Source organism: Antechinus flavipes, chromosome 4 (genome assembly GCF_016432865.1).
Source record: "Antechinus flavipes isolate AdamAnt ecotype Samford, QLD, Australia chromosome 4, AdamAnt_v2, whole genome shotgun sequence".
In the NCBI taxonomy this organism is placed as follows: domain Eukaryota; kingdom Metazoa; phylum Chordata; class Mammalia; order Dasyuromorphia; family Dasyuridae; genus Antechinus; species Antechinus flavipes.
In genome coordinates this window covers 174,409,025-174,433,152 of record NC_067401.1, presented here as the reverse complement: position 1 = coordinate 174,433,152, position 24,128 = coordinate 174,409,025, and the positions used below count along the sequence as shown (strand labels likewise).

Here is a 24,128-nt window from a genome sequence, read left to right as displayed (position 1 = left end):
ATACCCAAGTGTGTCCTTTGCATGAATCCTCAAATCAGGAAAAAATAAGACTTGTTTGTCATTGTTTCAAGATAGATCAAGTGGATGGCCAACATTGACTGTTAACCCCAACTATCCCTTATGAAATAAATAGTGTGGGTCCTCAGGTATGATATTGTATAGTTGCAAGGAAATAGATAGGGGAAAAAAGTACTGATTTAGAGGACCTGGACTTTAATTCCAGCTCTGAAATGGAGAGCTATCTATGTAAACATGACCAAATCACTCATCTTGCCTCTCTCTGAACATCTTTCTCTTCATCTGCAGAATGAGAAGGCTAAATTAGATACCTTTGTAATGCCCCAGAATTTCAGAGATAGTATGGCTTAATTGTACATCTCATTTTTTCTATCTCTTTTTTTTTTTTTTTTTTTGCTTCTTTCTGTTCCCAACTTTTCAATTTCTTTTTTCAGTTTCATGATTTTTAATTAGTGAGGAGGCATGTTGCTATTTCCTCTTAACTACTTCTACATCTTTACTTTAAGCTCTTTCAGCCTCCTTCCTCTCCCCATTAATTTTCTTGTATAACAGTTTCTTGGCATATGGCCTTGGTCTGTATGATATTGGCAAAAAAATTTTGTATGCCCAGCATTTAACACAGTGCCTGGTACATAATAGGTGTTTAATTGAGAGGTGCATTGATTTATTGATTACATAACTATTCTGCCAGATATTGTGGTATGCCTTGGAAATGCAAAGACAAATATGAAACTATTCCTGTCCTCAAGGAAGTTATGTGTAATGGCTGTAGTTGGACATATAAATAAATGCAAATAAAATGTTTATATAAGCAAGTATTTATATAAATCTTAAACAAGGATTCTTGAAAAAGGGGACCCACCCATGCTCACAAGTGAATTATTAGAACCTCCTACAATTCAGATTCAATGAATTAGTTATCTGGAGGGGAGGGCTTGCTCAACTATCCAACACAGGTCATGCTCACAAAGATGGGATATGAAATCCATAAAACATTTCATATTTCTATTTGAAACTTAAAAGTTTATAAAATAATTTCCTCAGAAATAAGTAGGATATATCCCTATTTCCAGTATAAAGATAAAGAAACCAAGATTTGTCTAGGATCACAAGACTTGTAAATGTTAGATCCAGGATTCAAATATTGATTTTTTTTTATAATATCACCTTGCCTCAACATACAGTTGAAGGAAATATAAACCTTTTGGATTAGGGAGATTAGGCACTGGGTGACAAGCAAATGTCTCAACATACCTAGCAGAATCTGGAAACATTTAATAACCAGAAGTCAGATAGACCTGATTGGTATAAAGAAGTTAAGGTCATGGGTAGGAGGAATGACCCTAAGGTCACAAGAACTAGTATTCTATAGCAGGACTCCAATCCATGAGAAGATTGGAGGAAATATGATGATGGACAGGAAACCAAGGAAACCAAGACAGAAAATAAGAAATACCTTAATTCAAAGTAGGGAGTTGGTCCCAAGTAACAAAGTAATAGTTCAGAGTCTAGAATTGGAAAGCAAGTTTAGAGAGCACTATAAAGAGAACTATATACCTAAGAATTGATGCATTTTCATTATCCAAGAGCTGGATTAGTTATAGATCCCACAGACTGATTACAAAACATGCTGGTGATGGGTGATAGAGATCATGCTATCTAAGTTATGTGGTTGCTTTAAGTTTTCTCCCCTCTTTAATAAAGTTTTATGATGTATGGATAGTTTTTTTAAAAAAAAGAAACTTTACAAAGCTGAGGAGCTCAGTGTAAAGGGGAAAAAAATTGAATTTGTAGTCAAAACCCTGGATTCAAATCCTGCCTCTCTAATTAACTAGCTATGAGATCTTAATCAAATCACTCTAATTCTCTAGTTCTTCAGTTCTTCATCTATAACATGAAGAAATCTGACTAGGTTTCCAAAGTCTTATCCAACTCTAAAACAAAACAAAACCAAAAAAAAAAAAAAAAAAACCTATGAAACTGGGATATATGTCCAGATTTTAGCAACATTATGCTAAGGAAGAAAAATATTTTAATAGTACCTAGAGTGTGCCAGGCACTGTGCAAACCTCTTCACACTTTATCCAATATACAAGCCTGGAAGGCAGGTGTTTTTATTATCCCAATTTTACAACTGAAGAAATTAAGGCACGTGAGATTAAATATCTTTTCTGGGGTTACACGGCTAGTATAAGTCTGAGGTTGGCCCCCTGATTCCAGGCTCTTTAGCTACTGTGCAATTTAGTTTCCTAGATCTTTAAGATTCTCCCATGTAAGGGTCAAATTTTTCTCTGAGCCTTCAAAGCAGCAGAAGTAGCAGTCCAGGCTGTGGGCATTGGTCAACACAAGGAGAGAAAACAGAGATTATATTAATAAGCAAGTCAGGTAAAATTAGTTATTTTAGACTTCTTTCTGAAACAGACACTAAATTGGACCCCAAATTTATCTTTTCCCCCAAGTTTATCCATCTTCTAAGATTACTAAGAGATTGTTACTGAATCAGAAATAAAATCAGAGTTGCTGTTTTTTTCTCCTCATTGTTATTAGGGAAACTTGGAAGATCAAATCATCCAGGCAAATCCCCTTCTGGAGGCCTTTGGAAATGCCAAGACTGTGAGAAATGACAATTCTTCACGCTTTGTAAGACAGCTTTCTTATTCCTACTTGATTCCTAAATGTTTTGCAAATATACTTAAATTCTAGCCTGGAGTTCCATGTGTGGTACCAAAAAATTTCTCTTTCATCATCTACTCTGAAGAAAGAACAATTTAGCCCTAGCTCATATGTTTTTGGGTCCATTTCATTATCTTGTTACTATTAAAAGAAAGAATTCAGGTAACTGAAAAGAAATGTCCTTAATTTAATATTTTTACTCAATAAATAAATCCAGAATTCCAATACCCCAAGCTAGAATTTCAGATATATTTTCTTTAGCCCTTGTACAAATCTTTACTACATATGTTTTATAGTAATCTAGCATCTTTGTTGCTAAATAGGGGAAATTCATTAGGATTCACTTTGGAGCCACAGGAAAACTAGCCTCTGCTGACATTGAAACATGTGAGTCTAAGTGTACACCAGACATCTTTTATTACACTGGATTCTCACAAAATTCTAGCATCATCTTTTTCTTTTATTCCTTCAGATCTCTTAGAAAAATCCAGAGTGACATTTCAGCTATCCAGTGAGAGAAGCTATCATATTTTTTACCAAATCATGTCCAATAAGAAGCCAGAACTCATTGGTAAGTACCTAGGAATGCACATTCTTTGTTTCTGAACCCATAAATGCTTGTTGGATGAATAAAGTACTAAAGTTAACTACATATGATTCTTTTTAACAATCAATTTTGTTGAAATATTTTGTTTTTATATCACTTTCATTTCTTTTTAAATATTTTCTTTTTTTATTTTCAATTCACAGAACAAAACAGGTCAATAAAAAAGATGAGTGTACATGAAACTGTAATTCCTTCCAAATATACAACATTTCTTTTTACCCCTCCTCTCCTCTTCCTAGAGAGGGCTACCATTAGGCACAAATTACCTTATATAAACTTCATCTCAATCTTCCATATTCCTCACCCAGAGAACCTTCTATTGTAACCAGAAATTAAAATAGAGAAGAAAAAACACTTAATTGAACTAGCCATCATGTCAACCAATACTGACAGTATATGCAATATTCTCCATATCTTTGTAAATGAGGCAGAGAAATACATTTTTCCCTCATTTTCTTTTCAAGGTTAAACATGGTACTAAAGATTAATGTTCAATCTTTGTTTTAAAAAAATTGTTTCCTTTCACATTGTTACTATATGTAATTCTGAAGGGAACTATTCTGCTTCACAGATCTGCTTCTCATTTCAACCAACCCTTATGACTTTCCCTTTGTGAGTCAGGGAGAGCTCACAGTGGCAAGCATCAATGATGGTGAAGAGCTGTTGGCCACAGATGTAAGTATTTTTTTTTTTTTTAGTTTAAAAAAAAAGTCAAAATTAGAAGGAAGGATTTTCTAGTTGTAGAAAATTCATATTAGATTTAGAGCTTGTAGGGACCTCTGAAAGCAATTAAAAACCCCTAATTTATTACGGGGAACTGAAATCTAGAGTGGAGGTAATTTGACCACTTCTTCTCCTTAGTGAACATTTAATAAATATTAAGTAGAACTAGAATAAATATTAGACACAACTAGAATGAATATTAGTCACAACTAGAAAATAAAAGCCAAATCTATGATTCAGATTTCAGAGCCCAGGCTAGTTAGGAAACACCCCAACATGGGAAAAACAATAATCCCCCTATAAAATTGGCTTTAGTTCTAAACACCTTTCTTAATGATTAAATGATATTTAAGAATGACTTTCTTATTAAAAAAATACTTGTATTTGTGCTATCAATTGTTTTGTATTTTTTAATTACTTTCACAGCCAATACCTCATTTGATTGTAAAACCTTCCTTAAGGAATGTCAATATCCTTTTCCTTTTCATTCCTCTCTTTTTACTATTACGAGGCACTTCATTTTTCAGAACTAAGACCCAGCAAGCAAGCTGTACTTGGAGTTTGGCATTACAACAATCCTTTGTGTTCACACTCTGGATGAACTCTGCCAAAACAAAATCTCATTTCTGATACCAAACTGAATCTGAAAACAAAAGACCAAAAAGTCACAGAGGCTATGAAATATCAAATTATGAATATACAAAATATGAAAATACCAAAGAGCCCATACAGGTCATAACAACCACAGTTAAGTAGAGTCATATGTTTTCAGTTTTGACAGAAGCAGAAATAACAGCTTTTACTTTCAACATCATTTAAGAGATAAAAAAAAAAAATGGCATGAGAAGTGTGTTACCTATCTTGGATAGGTCACAAAGACAATTTGACTGGCAGGGTTGAAATTAGAACTCAGATCTCTTGACTCTCAATTCTTTTCACTGCAGTCTCTAATCCTCATCCATAATCTGTATGCACCCCCTTACTAATGTTATCTTTTACTCAGATCTCCAAATTTCCTCACTGCCATGTTTTTAAACACTTAGAGATTTTATGGTGTATCATGAGGCTATCTTAAAGAAAGTTAAAAGCCCAGAAAAGCAAACTATTTTTCATTTTAAAATATACATCTTCATTAAGAAAGCTGTGTTTGGGAGAAAAAAATGGTTGTTAAAACCAAATCAATTAAAAAGATTTCATGGATTTCACTAAGCTACTAAAGGGATTTCTGATGATCTTTGAAGTCTCTTCCATCTCCAACATTCTATGCTTCTGTGATGCCCAGATTCCAAAAAGATTGAGAAACATTATGCTTTTAAAATTAATCCAGGTTACTCTTCAATTATCTTCTTCTATATAGCCCATGAGATCAGATCTCAGTGGTTCTCAGTACTCAGAGCAGGCAGAAAGCAAATCTATAAACAATGAATGGGCATGTTTAGAGAACAAAGATTCCTAACAACTTTATACTAAGAAAATCAATAAGTTCTTCTCTGATCTTCTCGAGACATCACAAAAACCCACAAAATTTTAGATCCTCAAACCTGGATATACTTTCTGAAGCCAGCTCTAGAGCCTCTTGTTAAATTTTCATTACAAGCATTTACTCCTCAGATGATGAGAGCAAACTACAGATGATGAGAGTTTGACTTAATTGTTTTAGTGATTGTCTAGAAGTAATAAAGTGAAGGAAATGTTCCTAGGCAGATTAAGTTTTAAAATATGCCAAAAGTTTTCATTTTTTTCATTCAAGCAAATTGTTAAACACCAGCATACCCCTATCCCCACTTCATCCAACTCTAATATATATATTTGTAACGTCCCACCGAAGCTACTGATTGTCAGGGCCATACATACCAATCTTCCCCAGATACACATGAAGACAAGCTGATGTTAAAGTGCCAAACAGCCTTTCTTTGTTGGTAATCTCAATAGGGGTTAGCCAGAAACAAGAACAAATATATGTATGTCTCTACATACCTCTCTGCCTGCTTCACCTATGGACTCAAAGTTGTTATATTTACTCTCCTCTGGGATTATCTCGTGCCTAGCCCACTCAGCTCTGCGTAGCTAGATACGCAGAAGGGAGACACCTGGAGTTAGTGCTATGTTCTAAGAAAAGATCTAGCAAGAGGACACACCCTTTGCCTTCTCAAGGAAGCTTTAACACCTCTAAGACACAACCTCCTGCCTCAGAGGCCAAGCCCCTTTTTACTTCCTGGATCCACCCTACCAGCTGACATAACACACTTGGCAATTTTCAGAAGGAAAGTCCCTAACATATATCCACATACTTTCTATTTTCTAATCCAAGAACAAAATCAACTTATTTGCCTAGAAAAGATATGTTTTTGAATTCCCGTGACCCATTAGGAATATGATCTTTTTTCCCCTCAGAATGCCATAGATATCCTAGGCTTTAGCTCTGAAGAGAAAATTGGAATCTACAAACTGACAGGGGCTGTAATGCATTATGGGAACATGAAGTTCAAGCAGAAGCAGCGAGAAGAACAGGCAGAGCCCGATGGAACTGAAGGTAAAGCTGTTCAAATAGACCATGAGATCAAATGGTCTTCCCTTTAGAAATGAATTCATAAATTGACAAGATTAGGAGAAACATGCCTTGGTTTAAGTCTCATACTTGTTAACTTGATTTTTTTTTTAAGCAAAATTTGAAAAACTCTATGATTTTATCTATTAAATTTGATTTTGTTAGAATTTGTCCAATATTGAATATGGTCTCTTGAAAAATAACAAACACATTTGATAATGTCCAATTTTCCCTCTCTATTAAAAATTCTTGAGGGTGAGGAGGAGGCAATCAAGGTTAAATGACTTGCTCTGTTTTACAGAACTAGTAAATATTGGAGGCTAGATTTGAACTCAGGGCCTCCTAATTCAAGTGCTGCTGCTTTACTGCACCACCTGGCTGTCCCAGAAATCTTAAAATGATGTTATTACTTCATCCTAATATTTTAATTTTCATTCCAACAGATTCCTCATTGATGAGAATAAAATGGAGAACAGAATTTTTCCCTTGTTCATTCCTCCATCTTTTGATGGACAATAAGTATTTATTATGCCTCTATTAAGAATACAAGGAAAGTGAAAGAACAGGCTTTGTTCTCAGGAAGTTTGAAAGCTATTAAAGGAAGACAATAGAAAATATGAAGCACAAAAAAAGATAGAAAATTAATGAGAACTGGGAAAGTATTGTAGATATTGATGTTTTAGATGAGATTTGAAGAAAGCCAGGGAATTTAAAAGGCAAAGATGAAGGAGAGAATTACAAATATGAGAGATAAGCAATGAAAATGTCCAGAATCAGGAGATGGAGTATCTTGTGCAAAGAACTACAATGAGATGAGTGTTATTGGATTGTCACGTATGTGGGAGTAGAGTATAACTTGAAATGCTGGAGGAAGTAAGGTTATGAAGAGCTTTAGATGACAAATAGAGGATTTTGTAGTTGACCCTATAAGTGACAGGGAGTCATTGGAGTTTATTAAATAAGAGAGTGACTTGGTTAAATCTTTGACTTAATCTGGCAATTGGGTAGTTAAAAGACTGAAGTAAAGGAAAACTTGAAACAAGGAAACCAGCTAGAAGGTTATTACAATGTGCAGTGATGAGAGCTTGCACCAGAATGGTTATAGTGTCAGAGGACAGAAGAGATGTTATAAGGGTAAAAATCAATAACACTTGAAAACTTATGAATATGGAGAAGTGGGGAGTGTAGTATCAAAATTGGCATCTATATTGCGAGCCTGGGTGACTGGAAGGATGGTAGTGCCCTCAACAGTTAACAGCAAAGTTCAGGGAAATGTTTTAGGATGAAATTAATTATTTCAATTAAAAGTTAAATGAAATATGAGTCAAGGCTCTCAGCTGAGAAAGTGGGGGAAAGAAGAGTCATGGGAGATTTGATGAGGGATGAAAAAATTGGAAAAATCTGCTCTAATAAATAGAAAAAAATTAATTAATTAGGGAAGTACAAAAAGATTGCATTGCTTCAGTGAAAGTTGAGATTTTGTAACATAAAGAAATTATTAGCCATTCTGTTTTTAAGAAAGAGAGAGCTCCAACAGATGTCCAGATTATTAAAAACCTGTATTATGATCCTATAATGCTTCTGTGTTGGGTTTGTGATTTGTTTCCTGAATTCTTCATCTTTCTTTTTTTCTGTTTTTAGGATACTTTAATGATAATATTCCTTTTGCCTTAATTTATCTTCACCCAACCATGCTTTGTTCTTCTTTTTCTAGTTCCTCACATAAGTATATCTAATAAATGTAAAATATTCCTTTAACCATTCTTCTTGTTTTTCTATCCTATTTCTTTTTTTTAACATTTTCAATAAGAATTTTTAATACCTTTCAAAGAGCTACATTTCTGTTGTGGATTTCATCCTCTACCTCTGTAAGAACTGCCTCTGAGTTTAGTTTATTTGAGGATAGATAGATAAGGTTTTATTGCTGGCTTTTTTTCCCCTGGTGAATTTCTGGGTATCTCTATTTCTATTCTTATTCCTACATTCCAGTTATTCCCTACGATATCTTGCTCCTAATTTTAATATTATTTTCATTTGAGAAAACCATCATTCCCCCAGTTATAACCTAAGTGTCATATACTCAATTCTTCTTTGTCTTATATATCTAATCAATTGCCTAATCTTGTTAATTCTACTTCTTCACCATCTCTTTCATCTTATCTTTTACTTAAATTAGTGAAATAATCTCCTAAAGGATTCCCCCCTTCCAGTCTCTTCCCTCTATAATTCCTGCTTCTTATGACCCACAGATAGATCTTCATGAAGCATAATTCTCACCATGTCTCTATCTTGCTCAAAAAACTGCCATAGTTCTCATTTACTTCTAAGATAAAATATTAACTTCTCTGTTAGTTATCTAAACTAATCTAAAACCCATCATAATATGGTTACCATTTCTCTTTCCATTCTTATTATATATTCCCTGCCCCTTCTCTTTTCCAACTCCTCCATTCAAATAAAGATATTTATTTTTTGTTCTCTATCAGCAACACTGTCTCTCATCACTACACCTTTGCACAGTTGATCCCTTATTCCTAAAAGATTCTCTTTTCTTGTCTGCACTCTTGGGATTTCTTACTCCATTCAAGGATCAGCTTAATAATAACTCTTGCCAGCAGCTTGACCTGATTCTTTCATGCTATTAGCATTCTTCTACAAAAATAATAATAAATAAAATAATAAATTTGATTTTTCTATTTATCTTTATTTTATCTTGTATTGCTTTATCTAAGCTCCTTGAGCATGGGAATTGTTTCCATTTTATCTCTGTATTACCAGTGTTTAGCATAATGTCTAATATGTAATAAGTGCTTAAATCAATGCTTTTTGAACTGACATAATTTTCCCCATCCCTTCTGTTTTTAATTTTTAAAACCTTTAGATCAACAAATACATTTTTATCAACCTTTGTTAGATACATTCCAAACATAGTCAGAGAATTGTAATTTCTATCTCAAATATTTATAGAGTACTTAGCATAGTGTCTAGTTATTATTTATTATTATTATTGCTATTAGTATTTGTTTTGTTATTGTTATTAGTATTATCATATGTTATACCATAGTCCAGAAAGACAAGCTCCATTCTCAGAAACTGTCTTCTCAACCAGTTCTTCAATTTCAAAATCTACCTTTTTTTTGGAAACAGTAATAAAAATTATACTTTTTTACTTTAGATCTTCAAATTCTTGTTCAAAAAACTAACAGATAAGTCATCAACTCTTGTATTTATGCTATTTATGTCACAATGTTATTCAGAAAGCATTTGGTACCCAAAATTATGTATCATGCATTTGTGTTTATGATGTATGGTAATACATTAAAAAGTCAGAGAAAATCCCAAGGCTTAGTTGAATATCAGGAATTGGCCTATTGCAACTAACCCTATTTCTCCTGCTGTCATAGTGGCTGATAAAGCTGGATATCTTATGGGTCTGAATTCTGCTGAAATGCTTAAAGGTTTGTGCTGTCCAAGGGTGAAAGTTGGAAATGAATTTGTGACTAAAGGACAAAATGTTCAGCAGGTAACTTTTGCTGCTTTGACTCAGTTCTATTCTAGAATTCTGCTTATCACTATAAAAATGTTCATTTGGAATCTTGGGTGATCTTTCCTAAAGGTGATTAATTCTGTGGGTGCCCTAGCAAAAGCAGTCTATGAGAAGATGTTCCTGTGGATGGTCACTCGTATCAACCAGCAGCTAGACACCAAGCAGCCCAGACAGTACTTCATCGGAGTCCTAGACATTGCTGGCTTTGAGATCTTTGATGTAACCAAATTCTAAATATACCAGTCTACATCATAACTTGATTTACCATAGCATTCCTTGTTTCTCCTGTCTCACTCAAAGTGTTTTTGATTCACTCAGTTCAACAGCCTGGAGCAGCTATGCATCAACTTCACCAATGAGAAACTGCAACAGTTTTTCAATCACCACATGTTTGTGCTGGAACAGGAGGAATACAAGAAGGAAGGCATCGACTGGGAGTTCATTGACTTTGGGATGGACCTGGCTGCCTGTATTGAGCTCATTGAGAAGGTTAGAAAAACTCTTACAGTCAAGAATAAAGGATGAGTTAATTGTTTCTGTATAGGTCATCAGTCTTCCTCAGTTAGACTATATCACTTAGTTGCCACAACTATATTCCATATTCTATATGCTCTTTATATGTTGAATTTTATCAGGTTCATAGCTTTGAGTTCAAAAAAATTACTGTTGTGATTACTGTTGTAATGTACTGTTGTTCAGAGTACATTTCAGACAGACACCCAGATATCCCCACAGGAAATATCTCAATACCAGCAAGGAGAGTTATGTCATTTCCTTTTTAGCTAGACCTATGATCATGAAATGACGTGACACAAAGTTAGGAATGAATGACAGTAAAGAAGGAGATTTTCATTCTAGACAAGGCTATGGGAGGGGAAATTACAGAATCAGACTCAGTCTACAGTTTGGGAAGGGGATATTTAAAATTATATTTTCTAAATCCGAAAGTGGTGTTCAGAATTTGGCTCAAAGATACTATATTTTTAGAAAGTAATTTCTCTTATTGGATCACTATGGACAGACATATGTGGATGCGGGAGGGGAGAGGAGACTTTCCACCCTAAAATTACCTAAATGACTCTTTCTAAAAACAGGAAGTGTCTGTGGCTAAAACGCCATAGTGTAGCCATTGGGTGTCATGAAAAGAGTATTGAACTCTGAATTAAAAGGGCTGAGTTTGAGTTCCAACTCTAATGCTGATTTATTATGGGACCTTAAATAATACATTTGATCTCTTGAAATTTCTTCCTCTTTAAATTTTTTTTTTCAAATGGGAAAAATAACACTTCCAGGACTTGTTTCTCAGGACTGTAATTAGGAAATTTTTTGTAAGTTATGTGCTCTAGAAACATGAATCTAGATGGAACTGAGTAATAAAAATCTTTTCTTGATATCTTGGTGCTACTCTGGACCTTCCTCATAGGCACATTGGTTTCATTCTAGACTGCAAAAATTAGGACATTTTGTCTTATGATACTTTTGTCTTATTCACTTCTTCCAACTATGGTGTGTTTGATGCATTTACTTTTCTAAATAGGAAAATGAGAAATCAAGTGTTTGTTGCCTTCCTTTCAGCCAATGGGAATTTTCTCCATCCTGGAAGAGGAATGCATGTTCCCCAAGGCAACAGACACATCTTTCAAGAACAAGCTGTATGACCAGCATCTTGGCAAATCCAACAACTTTCAGAAACCCAAGCCTGCCAAAGGGAAGGCTGAGGCCCACTTCTCCCTTGTGCATTATGCTGGCACTGTGGACTACAACATTGCAGGCTGGCTAGACAAGAACAAAGATCCCTTGAATGAGACTGTAGTTGGGCTATACCAGAAATCCTCACTGAAGTTGCTTTCTTTCCTTTTCTCCAGCTATTCTGGTGCAGAATCAGGTATGATCCCTTTCCTTCAGGGAAGTTCTCTATTTAAATCTCATCTGCCTTTACATCTAGCAATAACTAATATTCCAAAGATGCCCATAAGCAATGAGAGATCAAATATGGCCAATTAGGTAGAATTCAATTTGTTCACTTACTGAAGCTGTCTACTCCTGTTCCTTTACTTCTTCCTCTTTTTTACCAGACCAGAACCTAATAGAGGTTTCAGAGATGATATTTGCTTGAAAGAGTTTACTGGCCTGGTACTTTGTCTGTAGTCACTCTTACTTAATTGACTAATTGGTACTTATTGAATGAATAAATGTCACAAAAACAAACAGCTCATGAATCCCAAGTAAACGTGGGGAATGAAATTTAATGGCTCTGAAATATAAAAATTTCAATTGTAAAATACTTTTAAAGAAGTGCAATTGTATTTTTGATACCTATATTATTATGCTTTTTTATATATATCAAGAATTTATTATTGTATTTTATGACTTCTCCTTTCACTGAGTAGCATCCTTTCCATGTCTTAATAGTCTTCTATAACCAAAAATCCTTTCTTTTCTGGTAATGAACCATTCTTAATTTATCAAGGGTTATTTTTGAACGACTTTGTTTTACTGGCCTTCTATGTGAAGGCGTAAACAGCATTTTATAAACTTTCAGGTCTTGTTAGCAAAGCCTTTGAGAAGCTAGTCAAGTCTAAACTTGAATGAAGCATCAAAGTAGGATTTAAGGCATGCAAAGTCCTTCACAATTTGGTTCCTTTCCAGATTAACTTTATAAGGAATTTAATACAATATTTTACATAACTCTTGTCAAAAAAATAGATATAGGACAGATCATAATGCTAATACAATTCAGAGTAAGCAGAACTCTTTAAATATCTTTATAATGGTCACTTGTAGATCAATGTGAATTTGGCAAAAGTTTCCAGGGGATAGCCCCAGAGATTTGTTTACCCTGATGCTGTTGACATTTTTTATGAATGACAGATGGCTTCTCATCAAATTTATAAATGATATAAAGCTGTATTGTCAGCAAGTGGTACAAAAAGGTCTTGAGAAGCTAGAAAATATTGGCTGCAATTGAATGTTTAATAATTTTAATAAGAAAAATGTAAATCCTTATGCTTATGTAAAAAAATTCAACTTCATACTTACAAAATATGGGAAGCAAAGTTTTAGAGAAGTTTTTTTGGAAAAAAAGAACTAAGGATTGTATTGAAGTTAACAAGTCTGCAATTTTTTGGCTAATGCAATTTTAAACTACATTAAAAGAAAAATAACTTTTAGAAATAAGAAAAAAATAGTTCCATTGTACAATCCCTGATTAAATCTGTTACAATTTTTGGTTCTGAGCACCACAATTTAGGAAGGACACTGAGAAGCCAAAGGCCCTCCAGGGTGATGAATGATCTTAAGCCCATGTCATGTGAGAATCCAATAGAAGGAACTAGTGATACAGCCATAGACATAGGAGAAGAGAAGAGTTTTCTTCATGGGGAACCTATTACTTATTTTTAGATATTTGAAGGATTGTCATGTAGAAAAGGAATTAGATCTGTTTTGTTTGACCCCCAGGTCATCTTTACTTTAATTACCAGGAATAATTAAAGTTGTCAAAAGTGGAATGGGCTGATGGGCTTCCTTGAATGGTAAAATCACTGAAAGTCACCTGTATTGAAAATTTTCAGCAGAGATTGTGTGAGCACTTCCTAAATGTGCTGTAATGAATATTTCTCAGAAATTCTGTGATTCTGTTACTTCCTTCCTTTTGTTCCAGCCAAACTAGATTGCTAGCTATTTGTCAAATATGGTAAGGTTAAATGACTTGACCAGATCACAAAGTTTATGTGCCTCAAGTAGTATATGAAACCAAGTTTTCCTGTTGCCATGTTTAGTCCTCATTACTAGTCAATGAGCTTTTGTAGAAAAAGTAGAACAGACTCAAGGTTCTTCTGACTGGCTATTTTGATCCAAGTTTTTCTGGAAAGAGAGTTTTCCAGAGGTAATAAAGAGGGGCTTGGCAATTTATATTTTTTGTATGGAAAATCTGAATTTTTACACTCACATAGACAAGTAATATTTTGAAGTAGTAAGCAAAGTTTACAGCTGGAGGTGAAATAAGTGGAGATATAATTTGGAAGAGATGTCAAAGAAAGGAGATTCCGAGAAAGTATAAATTAGAATCTGAATATATTGGTAGTTAAGATCAAAAACTTCAATTCTTTCACTAATTCAAAGTTTGTGATAAAGTAGATAGGATTCCTACTGAGTATTAAGATTAGAATAATTATGGCACTGAGACTTTCATGTTTCTGTTACTTTATCATTTGGGCCTTTTCAAAATCATCTTTTTTCATGTTTTTATTTAATTTACTGATACCCCTCTATGTAATGATTCATAATATTTCAATGAAAACAGACAATGTGGTAGATAGTAAGAATATTTAGACAAAAACAAAATCATCCCTGCCCTCAAGATAACAATGTTCTATTCATGGAATATATAGGTATAGAGAAATAAAATCAAGATGATTTGGGGAAGGAGAGAGCACTAGCAACTGGGTAAGGAGGATGCAAGAAAAACTTTAACTGGGAAGTTGTACCTTAATGGTAAAAGGAAGGTAGGGATACTAAGAGGTAGGCATAAGGAAGGAATACATTTTTAAAATGAGGGGTTGCCTATCTATGCAAAGGCATTAGGAAGAACTGAGTTCAAATACACTTGATATACTATGTGACCCCTGGCAAATAACAATTTCTCTTGGACTCAAGTAAAATTAGGAAAAGTTGAATGAAATAGCCTCAAAGGTGCCTTCTAGATTTAAATTTATGATTTTATCCTTTTTTTTTTTTTGAAAAAAACATTCTATAGCCCAAACTTTTTGTTTTTTTTTTCCTAAGGTGATGCTGGTAGCAGTAAGAAGGGTGGGAAAAAGAAGGGATCTTCCTTTCAGACTGTCTCTGCTGTGTTTAGGGTATGTGGTTGCCCCTTTTCTTTGATTTCTCTCTACCTGCCACACAAATCTTTCTCCGCCCTCCAGCTCACTTGATCATTTGTTTTAATATTCATTGACACTAAGTGAAAAAAGCATCTTGTAAATATAAAATTCTTTAATTTTATTTGTGTGACAGGAGAATTTAAACAAGCTGATGACCAATCTAAGGAGCACTCACCCTCACTTTGTGCGTTGTTTAATTCCCAATGAGACCAAGACTCCAGGTGAGTAGATGATCTATTAGATAGCCACTAGATATTGACTCTTAAAGGGTTATTAAATATAGGCAATAGCAATGGCTTGCAACCTGCATGAATAATGTGTCCTAAAGTTTGCTAGACTTAAAAATACCTGTTTTCAAGTAACTTATGTTACAAAGAAGATTAAAATAGAATAGACATAAGACATTCTAGTAAAAAGTGAAGGGATCATTCTCTTGTGAGACAGCTAGACAGAGGGCAGAGAACATAACCTGAGTTCAAATTCTAAGAAACTTACTAACTGTATGACCCTGGGTAAGGTACTTAACTTTTGTTTGCTTCAGGTTCCTCATCCGTAAAATAGAGAAAATGATAGCACCAATCTCCCATAGTTGTTGTGAGGATAAAATAAGAAATATTTGTAAAACATTTTTTCAAACTTTAAAGTACTGTACAAATGCAAGCTCTCAGTTATTTCCTTCCCCTCCATTCTTCTCCTCTGTCCACTTATTCATGAAATCATAGATTATTGGAGCTAAAAAGCTCTTTTTGTTCTGTTCCCTAAGAATTGATATATACAGTTGTACTAATGAGAAAATGAAGAGATCAATGTAGAATGTTTAGAGCTGGGAAGTTTTTAAAGATATATATATATCTTTTCACTGAGGTAATGAATGCTAGAACCTATGCCTCCTTTCTTTTCTGATCACTTTACCTGCATTTGCTTCTATTTGGCTTTGTGCTTATTCTCTACTTCTCCATGAATCTGCCCTGGCTCCCTGTGTCTGTGTATCTTTATCTGTCTTTCTATATATTTCTCTTTGATTATAAGTATCCTTTTTTGTTTCTTTATCATGTCTTTCTCTGTGTCTTTTGTCTTTCTGTCTTTGTGTCTCTGTCTCTCTTTCTCTGTCCCTCTCCACCTGTCTTTGTTTCTCAATCTCATGTGTCTCTCTGTCTCTCTCCCTTTGTCTCTCTCTGTGTTTCTCTGTCTGCCTCTGTCTCTCTGTCTGTCTCTCTCTGTGTCTGTTTCTCTCTCTGGCTCTCTCTGTGTGTTTCTATCTCTCTGTCTTTCTCTTTCTCTATGTCTGTCTGTCTCTTTTTCTCTGTCTCAGTCTATCTCTCTGTTTCTGTGTCTCTCAGTGTCTGTCTAGCTCTCTCTGTCTCTATCTCTCTCTCTCTCTCTGTCATAAGTTGAACTGAGCCAGGAGCTCTAATATGACCAGTCTGGGTACAATCTTGGTGAAGTCTTTCACAGGTTTTTTCTAAGCCATACCCCTACCCAAGGAAATTCTAGGAATGTCATTATTTAATTTGTCTTTGTTTCCCTCCAAAGAGGGGAGGACTCCTTAAAGGGTACCCTCAAAGCACTCAGGCTTATAAGACATTGAACAAAAGATAAATTTCATTGAACTCAACAGAAAAAGCATAATTTATCCAGAAAACTAGCCTTCTTTATCTAGAGCGCATTGAATGATCTTTCCTTCTGATGAATTGCTCCTTTCCCTCAGGATTCTTGGTTCACCAGAGAAGTGATAGATCTAGGTTGCTCTTCAGTAAATATAATTCCTGCTATGTATACCTATTTCCCTTGAGGGCAAATGGAGTGCCCCAAGAATTGTTCTTTCTAAATGAAGATGTACATATACATCTACACTTCCATCTTTACTTGTTAAGGTTCCAAAATCCTTGCCTCTTGCTCTGATCAAGTTTTCAATTTCCTTTTCTCAGTCCACATGTCTTTCTTCATCTCTAGTGACCTAGTCATTGGTATACATAGTTCCCAATGGAGGTTGAATAGATATGCAGGATTCTCTTTATATCTATGAGTCAATTTATCCTTTCGAAAACAAAAGCTATATTGACAAGACAGTGAAGACATAGAATAAGGAAATTTGTTTCTCCTCTTTGCATGTATTGAGGCATACCCCCTAGTACTTATTGCGGTGCTGGATATACATTGAATGTCAAATGAATGCATGTTGACTGATTGATTAGATAATTAGTGGAATTAAATTATTTATTGCCCACCAAGATAGGAAAGATTAGATAACCACAGATGCCAGGTATGTGGAATAGATAGTAAAAGTAGAAGTGAGGGTTCATAGAAAGAGAAGAGAATGATCTAGCATCCTTGGAGGAAAGGGGATACAGAATACATAATCAAAGCACGAAATTAATTGTGAGTCAAATATTAGGAATTGTGTATGTTAACACAAAGGCAGAGAGAAATTTGTCTTGATCCAATAGAAAAAAAGGTGCCTTAATTGAGAATTGTGCTGCGCTGGACAGGTTCATAGAAGAAAAACCATAAACCAGGATGAGGGATTTGATTGATAACAATTTAGCAAAGATCATTGAAAGTAAAAACATAAGTGACATGATCATCAGTGCTAACGGTCTGAAGACCATTCAAACAGAAAGAAGAAATATGAGAATTTGAGAAATAGACCTCAAACCTGTCAAGGAAACATGGTATAATTATAATGAGGGACTCCAGTTATGCATACATCTGCTTGAATTCCCTCTTGCTGCCAAAATCAGGGCAGCTAACAATTAACTGACTTGCCTTAATGATAAATTCATTCTTTCAGAGATAGAGGAGCCAACAAAGATAATTTATATTCTAGGTTTGATTACAGACATGATAAGAACTTGGAAAGTGATCATTCAATTTTAGAATGTAGGACAGAGAAATGTTGAAACATTTCTCTAGGATCTTTCAGGCAAGACAAATCATCCATTAATTAGCAAGCATTTATTCAGAATCTAATATGTGCCAAATTATTGGTTTTCTTGATTTTCTCAGATGGAAATAATCATTCCATTCTATTTTAAAGTAAATTAACTCTATGTTCCTTTCTAGCTCTTTCTATGATATTGTGGTTTTCTAATTCTATATTGTATTATACTATATATTTGTATGTGTGCTAAATTCCCTTCCCACACACCCCCACTTGCCTATAAGCTTTATAGAGGGGCAAGAGTTAATTTTTTAGAATCTTCCCAGAACTCAAGAGAGTAGTTTGTCTGTTGTTGATGCTTAATTGATGGTAATTCAATGAACTAAAGAGGAAATGTTACTGTTAATACAAGTATATCACTATCATTTTATCAACAGAGATCCCTACTGGAAGGCTATATGGATATAGTTTTCAGTAGGGAAACTTGGGTGAACTTTTGTAGTCATTTCACCACTCTTAGATTTCTAATTTGCAAAAGTAGAATCATTTGTAAAAATAATGAAGATGATGATAATGAAGTTCCTTTTTTAGCCCTAAGAAATCTTACGTTACCTAGATTCCCCTCACCCTGAATTCAACTCCTGGAGATTGAAGTCATGATGATTACTTTTAACTATTGCCTAAGTGGATAAAACTTTAAGAATTCATTTGACCCAGTCCCCAATCCTGCTCAAACCCTTCTATTTTGCTGAGCTACATCGTGGCAAAATTAGAGAGCTAGCTTGTTACTCAGCTAGCATTAGAACATCTGCCAAAGAAGTAAACTAGCAAATCTGAATTTAAATGACTCAGCTTGAGGGATAGATTTTATTTTCCCTAGCTATTGAATGGAAGAGAGAAAATGTCTCTTGCTCTGGGATTTCCTCTTCAGTCTCTACTTTCCCTATTTCCATGCTCATTTCTTCTTTTTCTCCTTCCTCAAATAAATGTTGAGCAAACTAAAGAATTGTCTTCTGTCAAATCCTTCCCCTAGGTACTTCACAAAGGAAATCCTTTAATTGTTCCTATTTTCTCAGGTGAGATGGACCATTACTTGGTCATGCATCAGCTGCGCTGTAATGGGGTATTGGAGGGCATCCGGATTTGCAGGAAAGGATTCCCCAGCAGGATCCTCTATGGAGACTTTAAACAACGGTATTTAGCCTTTTTTTCCTTGATCTTAAGACTTTTCTAAATTCAAACAGACTTTCCCTTTTATAAACTCTAGAAAAATATTTCTTAGGCAAGAAGTTGAATACTACTTTCTTTAGCTGATTTTTGTTATGCCTACATCAATCCACCTGAATCTAGTGGCTCAGAATCAGGCTATGCAGGCTTTCAGAAATAGCAGTTCCCACAGCACAGGGCATTCTGACATAGCCCTGATCTCAAATATGTCTCAGCCCAAAAGAAGTGTACCTGATGATTTCAAGATTTCATGAGAAACAGTTCAGAAGACAGAAGGAGCTATTAGCAAGGTAATTTCACACGTACATGGCTATTCCTGTCTACCTCAAATCATGTTTGTAAAGAAAACAATTCATAAACTATAAAAAATTACATTAATAAAAGGTGTGATTATTATGTGAATACAGGAAACATAACATTAGAAAGATAATTAACAGATAAATTATATGGAAAAACAAGAAAATTAACATGATTGTATCAATAGATGCAAAAAATATTGTTGACAAAATGCTGTATTTATTTCTGGGGGGAAAAAAGCACAGACATAAAAAAAGCCCTTTCGATGATAAAATCAAAACCAAAAACGAGAATTAGTTATAGTGGATAAATACTACTTTTCTAACAAATAGAAGCTGCAAAACTGCTCTCTTCTCCCTATTATTTCCTGTCATAATAATTAATTCCTGCCATAATGCTAGAACTAGAATAAGAAAAGGGAATAATTAAATATATTATTTCTGGCAAAAAAAAAAAAAAAAAAGAGAGAGAGAGAGAGAGAGAGAGAGAAAGTGAGAGAGAGAGAGAGAGAGAGAGAGAGAGGAGAAAACTGAAAGAAGAAACTGAGGTAAGATAGAGATTAGAGCATTTTTAATATTTTATTAATTGGAGAGTATAATTGACTGGACAGGACTCTTGTATCAAAGTATCCAATGGTGAATGTAGTTCTCAATGACATATATATCCACATGGCTCAGCTACAGGGGTAGACCAAGGCAGGGGCGGAGTCAGAACATTGAGAGTGGGAAGTTTCAGGACCAAACATTTGGTTCTAGCATGATGGGGGAAACTGGAAACCAGTGACAGGATGTCTGAATAAACAGAAGTAAAGATATCAATGAGGTATCAGGGATAGTCTTACCTTTTGGAATATTTTAGAGGGGGTAGTGTCATAAATTCTTGAGGGCAGAAGGAGTTGGGAGCCAGAAAGTCTGATCACTCCTTCATCTTGAGTCTCACATTGGCAATTTATAACCTTAAAGCAAATGGTCCTCAGTCTTAATGAACCAGAGTGGGGTTTTACAATTAAGGGGATTGAGGCAGAATAGTTAAGGAAAATGAGGTAGAACAATTCAGAGAGACTGTGGCATAACAGATGGAATGATATTTTACTTAGAAAGCTCCAAGAAGTAGGCAAATTAATTTAAAACATTAATGGTTTCTGGAATGTAAGGATAAAACCTATTTCTATCATTTTTACATAGCAAAATAAAAACCAAGAAGCAATAAGGAAAATTCATTCAAAAAACCCATAAAGGACATAAGATATCTGGAATTTAACCTATCAAAATGATCAATACTTATGTAAATAAAATTGTAAAACATTTTACAGAAATCAAGCAAGGTTTAAATGATTGGGGATAGAAGGTGGGGATATTCTTTGCTCAGGGTTGAGCTATTTCAACATAATAGAAATAATGATATTTTCTAAATTAAGTTGAAGATTTAGTGGCATGACAATCAAATGATGAAGTTACTTTATAGTAGATAAAATAATAACAAATTTCATTGGGAGGAACAAAAGTCTAGAATCTCAATGAAACAATAAGGATAATGAAGGGGGGAATATATTTTTGGATTCCAAACTATATTATAAACAATAATGATAAAAATTATTTTTATATGGATTTGTATGGAGAAAAATAGATTAATGGAACAAATGAGTAAGAATCAGCAAAATAAGAATCAGTGACAAAAGAATTCAAAAGTATGTTATCCAATTAGCCCAAGGACATAATCTACTAAGGGAAGGATGAGAATTTGAGAAAATCAATAATTATTTAATTAACTAATAAATATTATTATCCAACAATAATTATATCAATTATAATAACCATAGTAGAAATAATAAAAAACCTTGCATTTTTCACATAATTTGAACATTTTCCAAGCATTTTCACTATTGTCTCAATTAGTTGAAGCAAATGGAACTTGCTTAAGACCATTTAAATTAGTTTACAACAGGACCAAGACTATGACTTAGATATCCTGACTTTCCATTTTCTCAGTGTCTAGGATAGAGCCACTGGGCTCCATTCCCCATATGAGTTTTCCTATGTAACCAATGGAATTGGTTTTGATGAAAACCTTATGAATTGATATAATTTATGAGACTTGATAATAGAGAGGATCCTTTGGTTCAATTGTCTATTACTCACCTAAATAAATAAATGTTTTGCAAAGATCAATTTTGTCCCCTTTTAAACTACCATACATGAGCTCACATTTAATAAATTTTGTGGCTTCTTATGAAAAACTAATATGGTGAAAATCCCCGAGATCTGAATAAAATATTGCATTTTTACAAAGATGAAGCCAGTAGAACTGGTTCAGAGCCATTGTGGTTACAGGGGATCCAATTATGATCCTATACTCTTCCTTTCCAGCACAGACCTATGGCTTTTTTCCTTGCAGGTATAGGATTCTCAATGCCAGTGCTATACCTGAAGGGCAATTTATTGACAGCAAGAACGCGTCTGAAAAGCTTCTTTCTTCCATTGATGTAGATCATGAACAATATAGATTTGGTCTTACCAAGGTGAGAACCATTACCTCTTAAGTACTGCTGAAAAGAGTTATAATACAACACTTCAGAAGACTATATTTATTGATTCAAATATGTTTGTGTGACTCTTCACAAGTGCCTCCATTGGAAAAGACAGAATGTACCCTTCTGTGCTTTCTAGATAAACAGAACTACCTTTATAACCTGTAACTCACACATAGTATTTGGCAGTGAAAAGAATACTGACTGTAGTCATAGACCTAGGGGCAAACAGGTAATACATATTACCTGTGAAAACAGACAATCTTAGCCTTCCTAGACTTCAGTTAACTCATCTGCAAAATTAAGTGTTTGAACTAGAGGGCCTATCAGGTCCCTTCCAACTCTAAATATATTATCCTTTGTAAGGAACATTGGCAAAGGAAGAAACTAGAAATCATATTCAAAGACATAGTTAAAGACATAGAAAAGGAACAGTAATTTTCAGGTTTGGGTGCCAGAAAAAAAATAGAAATTAAAAAAAAAAAAAAAAACAAGACATAAAAGAAAAGTGAGTTGTGTGTATGTGATTATGATAATTTGAAGTAGCTGGGGACCAGAGCAGTAATCCGCTATTACTTTGGAGAATCAAAAGATTTTCCAAGGAAGCAATCCAGTCTGAACCAGAGCTAGGCCTTAGGAATCCAGGGAATGAATTCCTACCTTAGGGGCAAAGGGATGAATTTGGGAAAGAAAAGAAGACACAGAGAATGTTGAGAGGAGTGGTGTAGATGAGCAAAATAATGGGGTTTTCTAATAAAAATGCACCAAAGAATTGGGCAAGATAGCAGCTAGGAAAAATCAAGTCAGGACATGCTTGAGAGTATCCTGTTAGCTCCCAGTACAAAGGAAAGGAACCTCATCATTGGCTACACAATGAGAAATAGCTTTTATTTCTTACTCTCACATTTACAGGTGTTTTTCAAAGCTGGTCTCCTGGGGTTGTTGGAAGAGATGAGAGATGAGAAATTAGTAAGTCTCATTACCCATACCCAGGCTGTGTGCAGAGGTTACCTAATGCGAGTGGAATTAAGGAAGATGTCAGCAAGAAGGTAAAGGGATCCCTTTTCCTCTTTAATAAGGACTCCATTTTTCTCACCTGAAAATGTTTATTTCAGTGAATGATTTGTCACCATTTGCTTTGTAGCTCAGGTGTGTTTATTCTTAATAATGGCAAAGAGATCTCTCTCCCTCTCCTTCCCGTTTCCCTGTCCCTCCTCCTTCCCCTCTTTCTTCCGCCCCTCGTTCTCTCCCTCTCCCCTCTTCCTTTTAAAATCTGACCACAAATCTAGGTCTATAACTTTGACCATAAGTTCATTCCAATTCAGCAAACATCCAATAAACACTTATTCTGTTCAAAGCATTTTACAAGATTTAAGAATACAGAGATGAAATAAGATACAACCCCAGAAGCTAGGAGGTATAGGAGCCTACAGCCATTCCTACATATCCTCTTATGATACAATGTGGTTGAGTGGACAATGTTGTTCTTGGGACAAATGAATGCATCAAGCATCATCCAATTCCACTAACTTTAGTACCAATTAATTTACAGGGATGCCATCTTTTGTATCCAGTACAATATTCGAGCATTCATGAATGTCAAGCACTGGCCCTGGATGAATCTATTCTTCAAGATCAAACCTCTTCTCAAGAGCGCAGAAGCTGAGAAGGAGATAGCCACCATGAAAGAAGACTTTGAGAAAGCAAAGGAAGATTTGGCCAAATCTGAAGCTAAAAGGAAAGAACTGGAGGAGAAAATGGTCTCCTTGCTGCAAGAAAAAAATGATCTTCAGCTTCAGGTCCAGTCTGTAAGTAGCTTCTGATGGAAAAGAGGAAGAAGAATGGCCAGCAATGACCACTTCCACAGAGTTGAAGGGCCCATAGGGTTATCTTTAATGTTTGTAGGAAATTAGATAAAGGGGATGGGGAACACCTGAGGCCCAAATGCTGTTGTAATAAAGAGGTCTAATTACAACGAAAGGTGAATTTTATCCCCTGCAGTCTCCTCTAAAAATAGACACACCATATGCTAGGTTTTGTTTTATGAGCCTTAAGTGTTTTTATCAAAGATGCTATAGTGCCACCCAGTGGCCATATGATATAAGGGCTCCTGGAACCCCAGGCTGAGAATCCAATTATACCTCTCTTTCTTGCTATAAAAGTTAATTTCTTTTCCCTTAAATCCATTTTGCCATGG

The 24,128-nt window shown here is 34.7% G+C and overlaps 1 protein-coding gene across 1 annotated transcript in view; it reads left to right on the top strand.

The window, feature by feature from the left end:
* LOC127560724 (myosin-13) overlaps positions 1 to 24,128 on the top strand; it is a 72,402-nt gene that overhangs the window by 10,570 nt on the left and 37,704 nt on the right. The window contains exons 6-20 of the mRNA XM_051995549.1: positions 2,566 to 2,658; positions 3,015 to 3,078; positions 3,164 to 3,262; positions 3,870 to 3,973; positions 6,416 to 6,554; positions 9,974 to 10,092; positions 10,186 to 10,335; positions 10,435 to 10,605; positions 11,692 to 12,001; positions 14,902 to 14,975; positions 15,133 to 15,220; positions 18,957 to 19,074; positions 21,799 to 21,922; positions 22,844 to 22,980; positions 23,484 to 23,739. Coding sequence (XP_051851509.1) covers positions 2,566 to 2,658; positions 3,015 to 3,078; positions 3,164 to 3,262; positions 3,870 to 3,973; positions 6,416 to 6,554; positions 9,974 to 10,092; positions 10,186 to 10,335; positions 10,435 to 10,605; positions 11,692 to 12,001; positions 14,902 to 14,975; positions 15,133 to 15,220; positions 18,957 to 19,074; positions 21,799 to 21,922; positions 22,844 to 22,980; positions 23,484 to 23,739 — 2,046 coding nt within the window. The remainder of the gene's footprint in view (positions 1 to 2,565; positions 2,659 to 3,014; positions 3,079 to 3,163; positions 3,263 to 3,869; positions 3,974 to 6,415; positions 6,555 to 9,973; positions 10,093 to 10,185; positions 10,336 to 10,434; positions 10,606 to 11,691; positions 12,002 to 14,901; positions 14,976 to 15,132; positions 15,221 to 18,956; positions 19,075 to 21,798; positions 21,923 to 22,843; positions 22,981 to 23,483; positions 23,740 to 24,128) is intronic.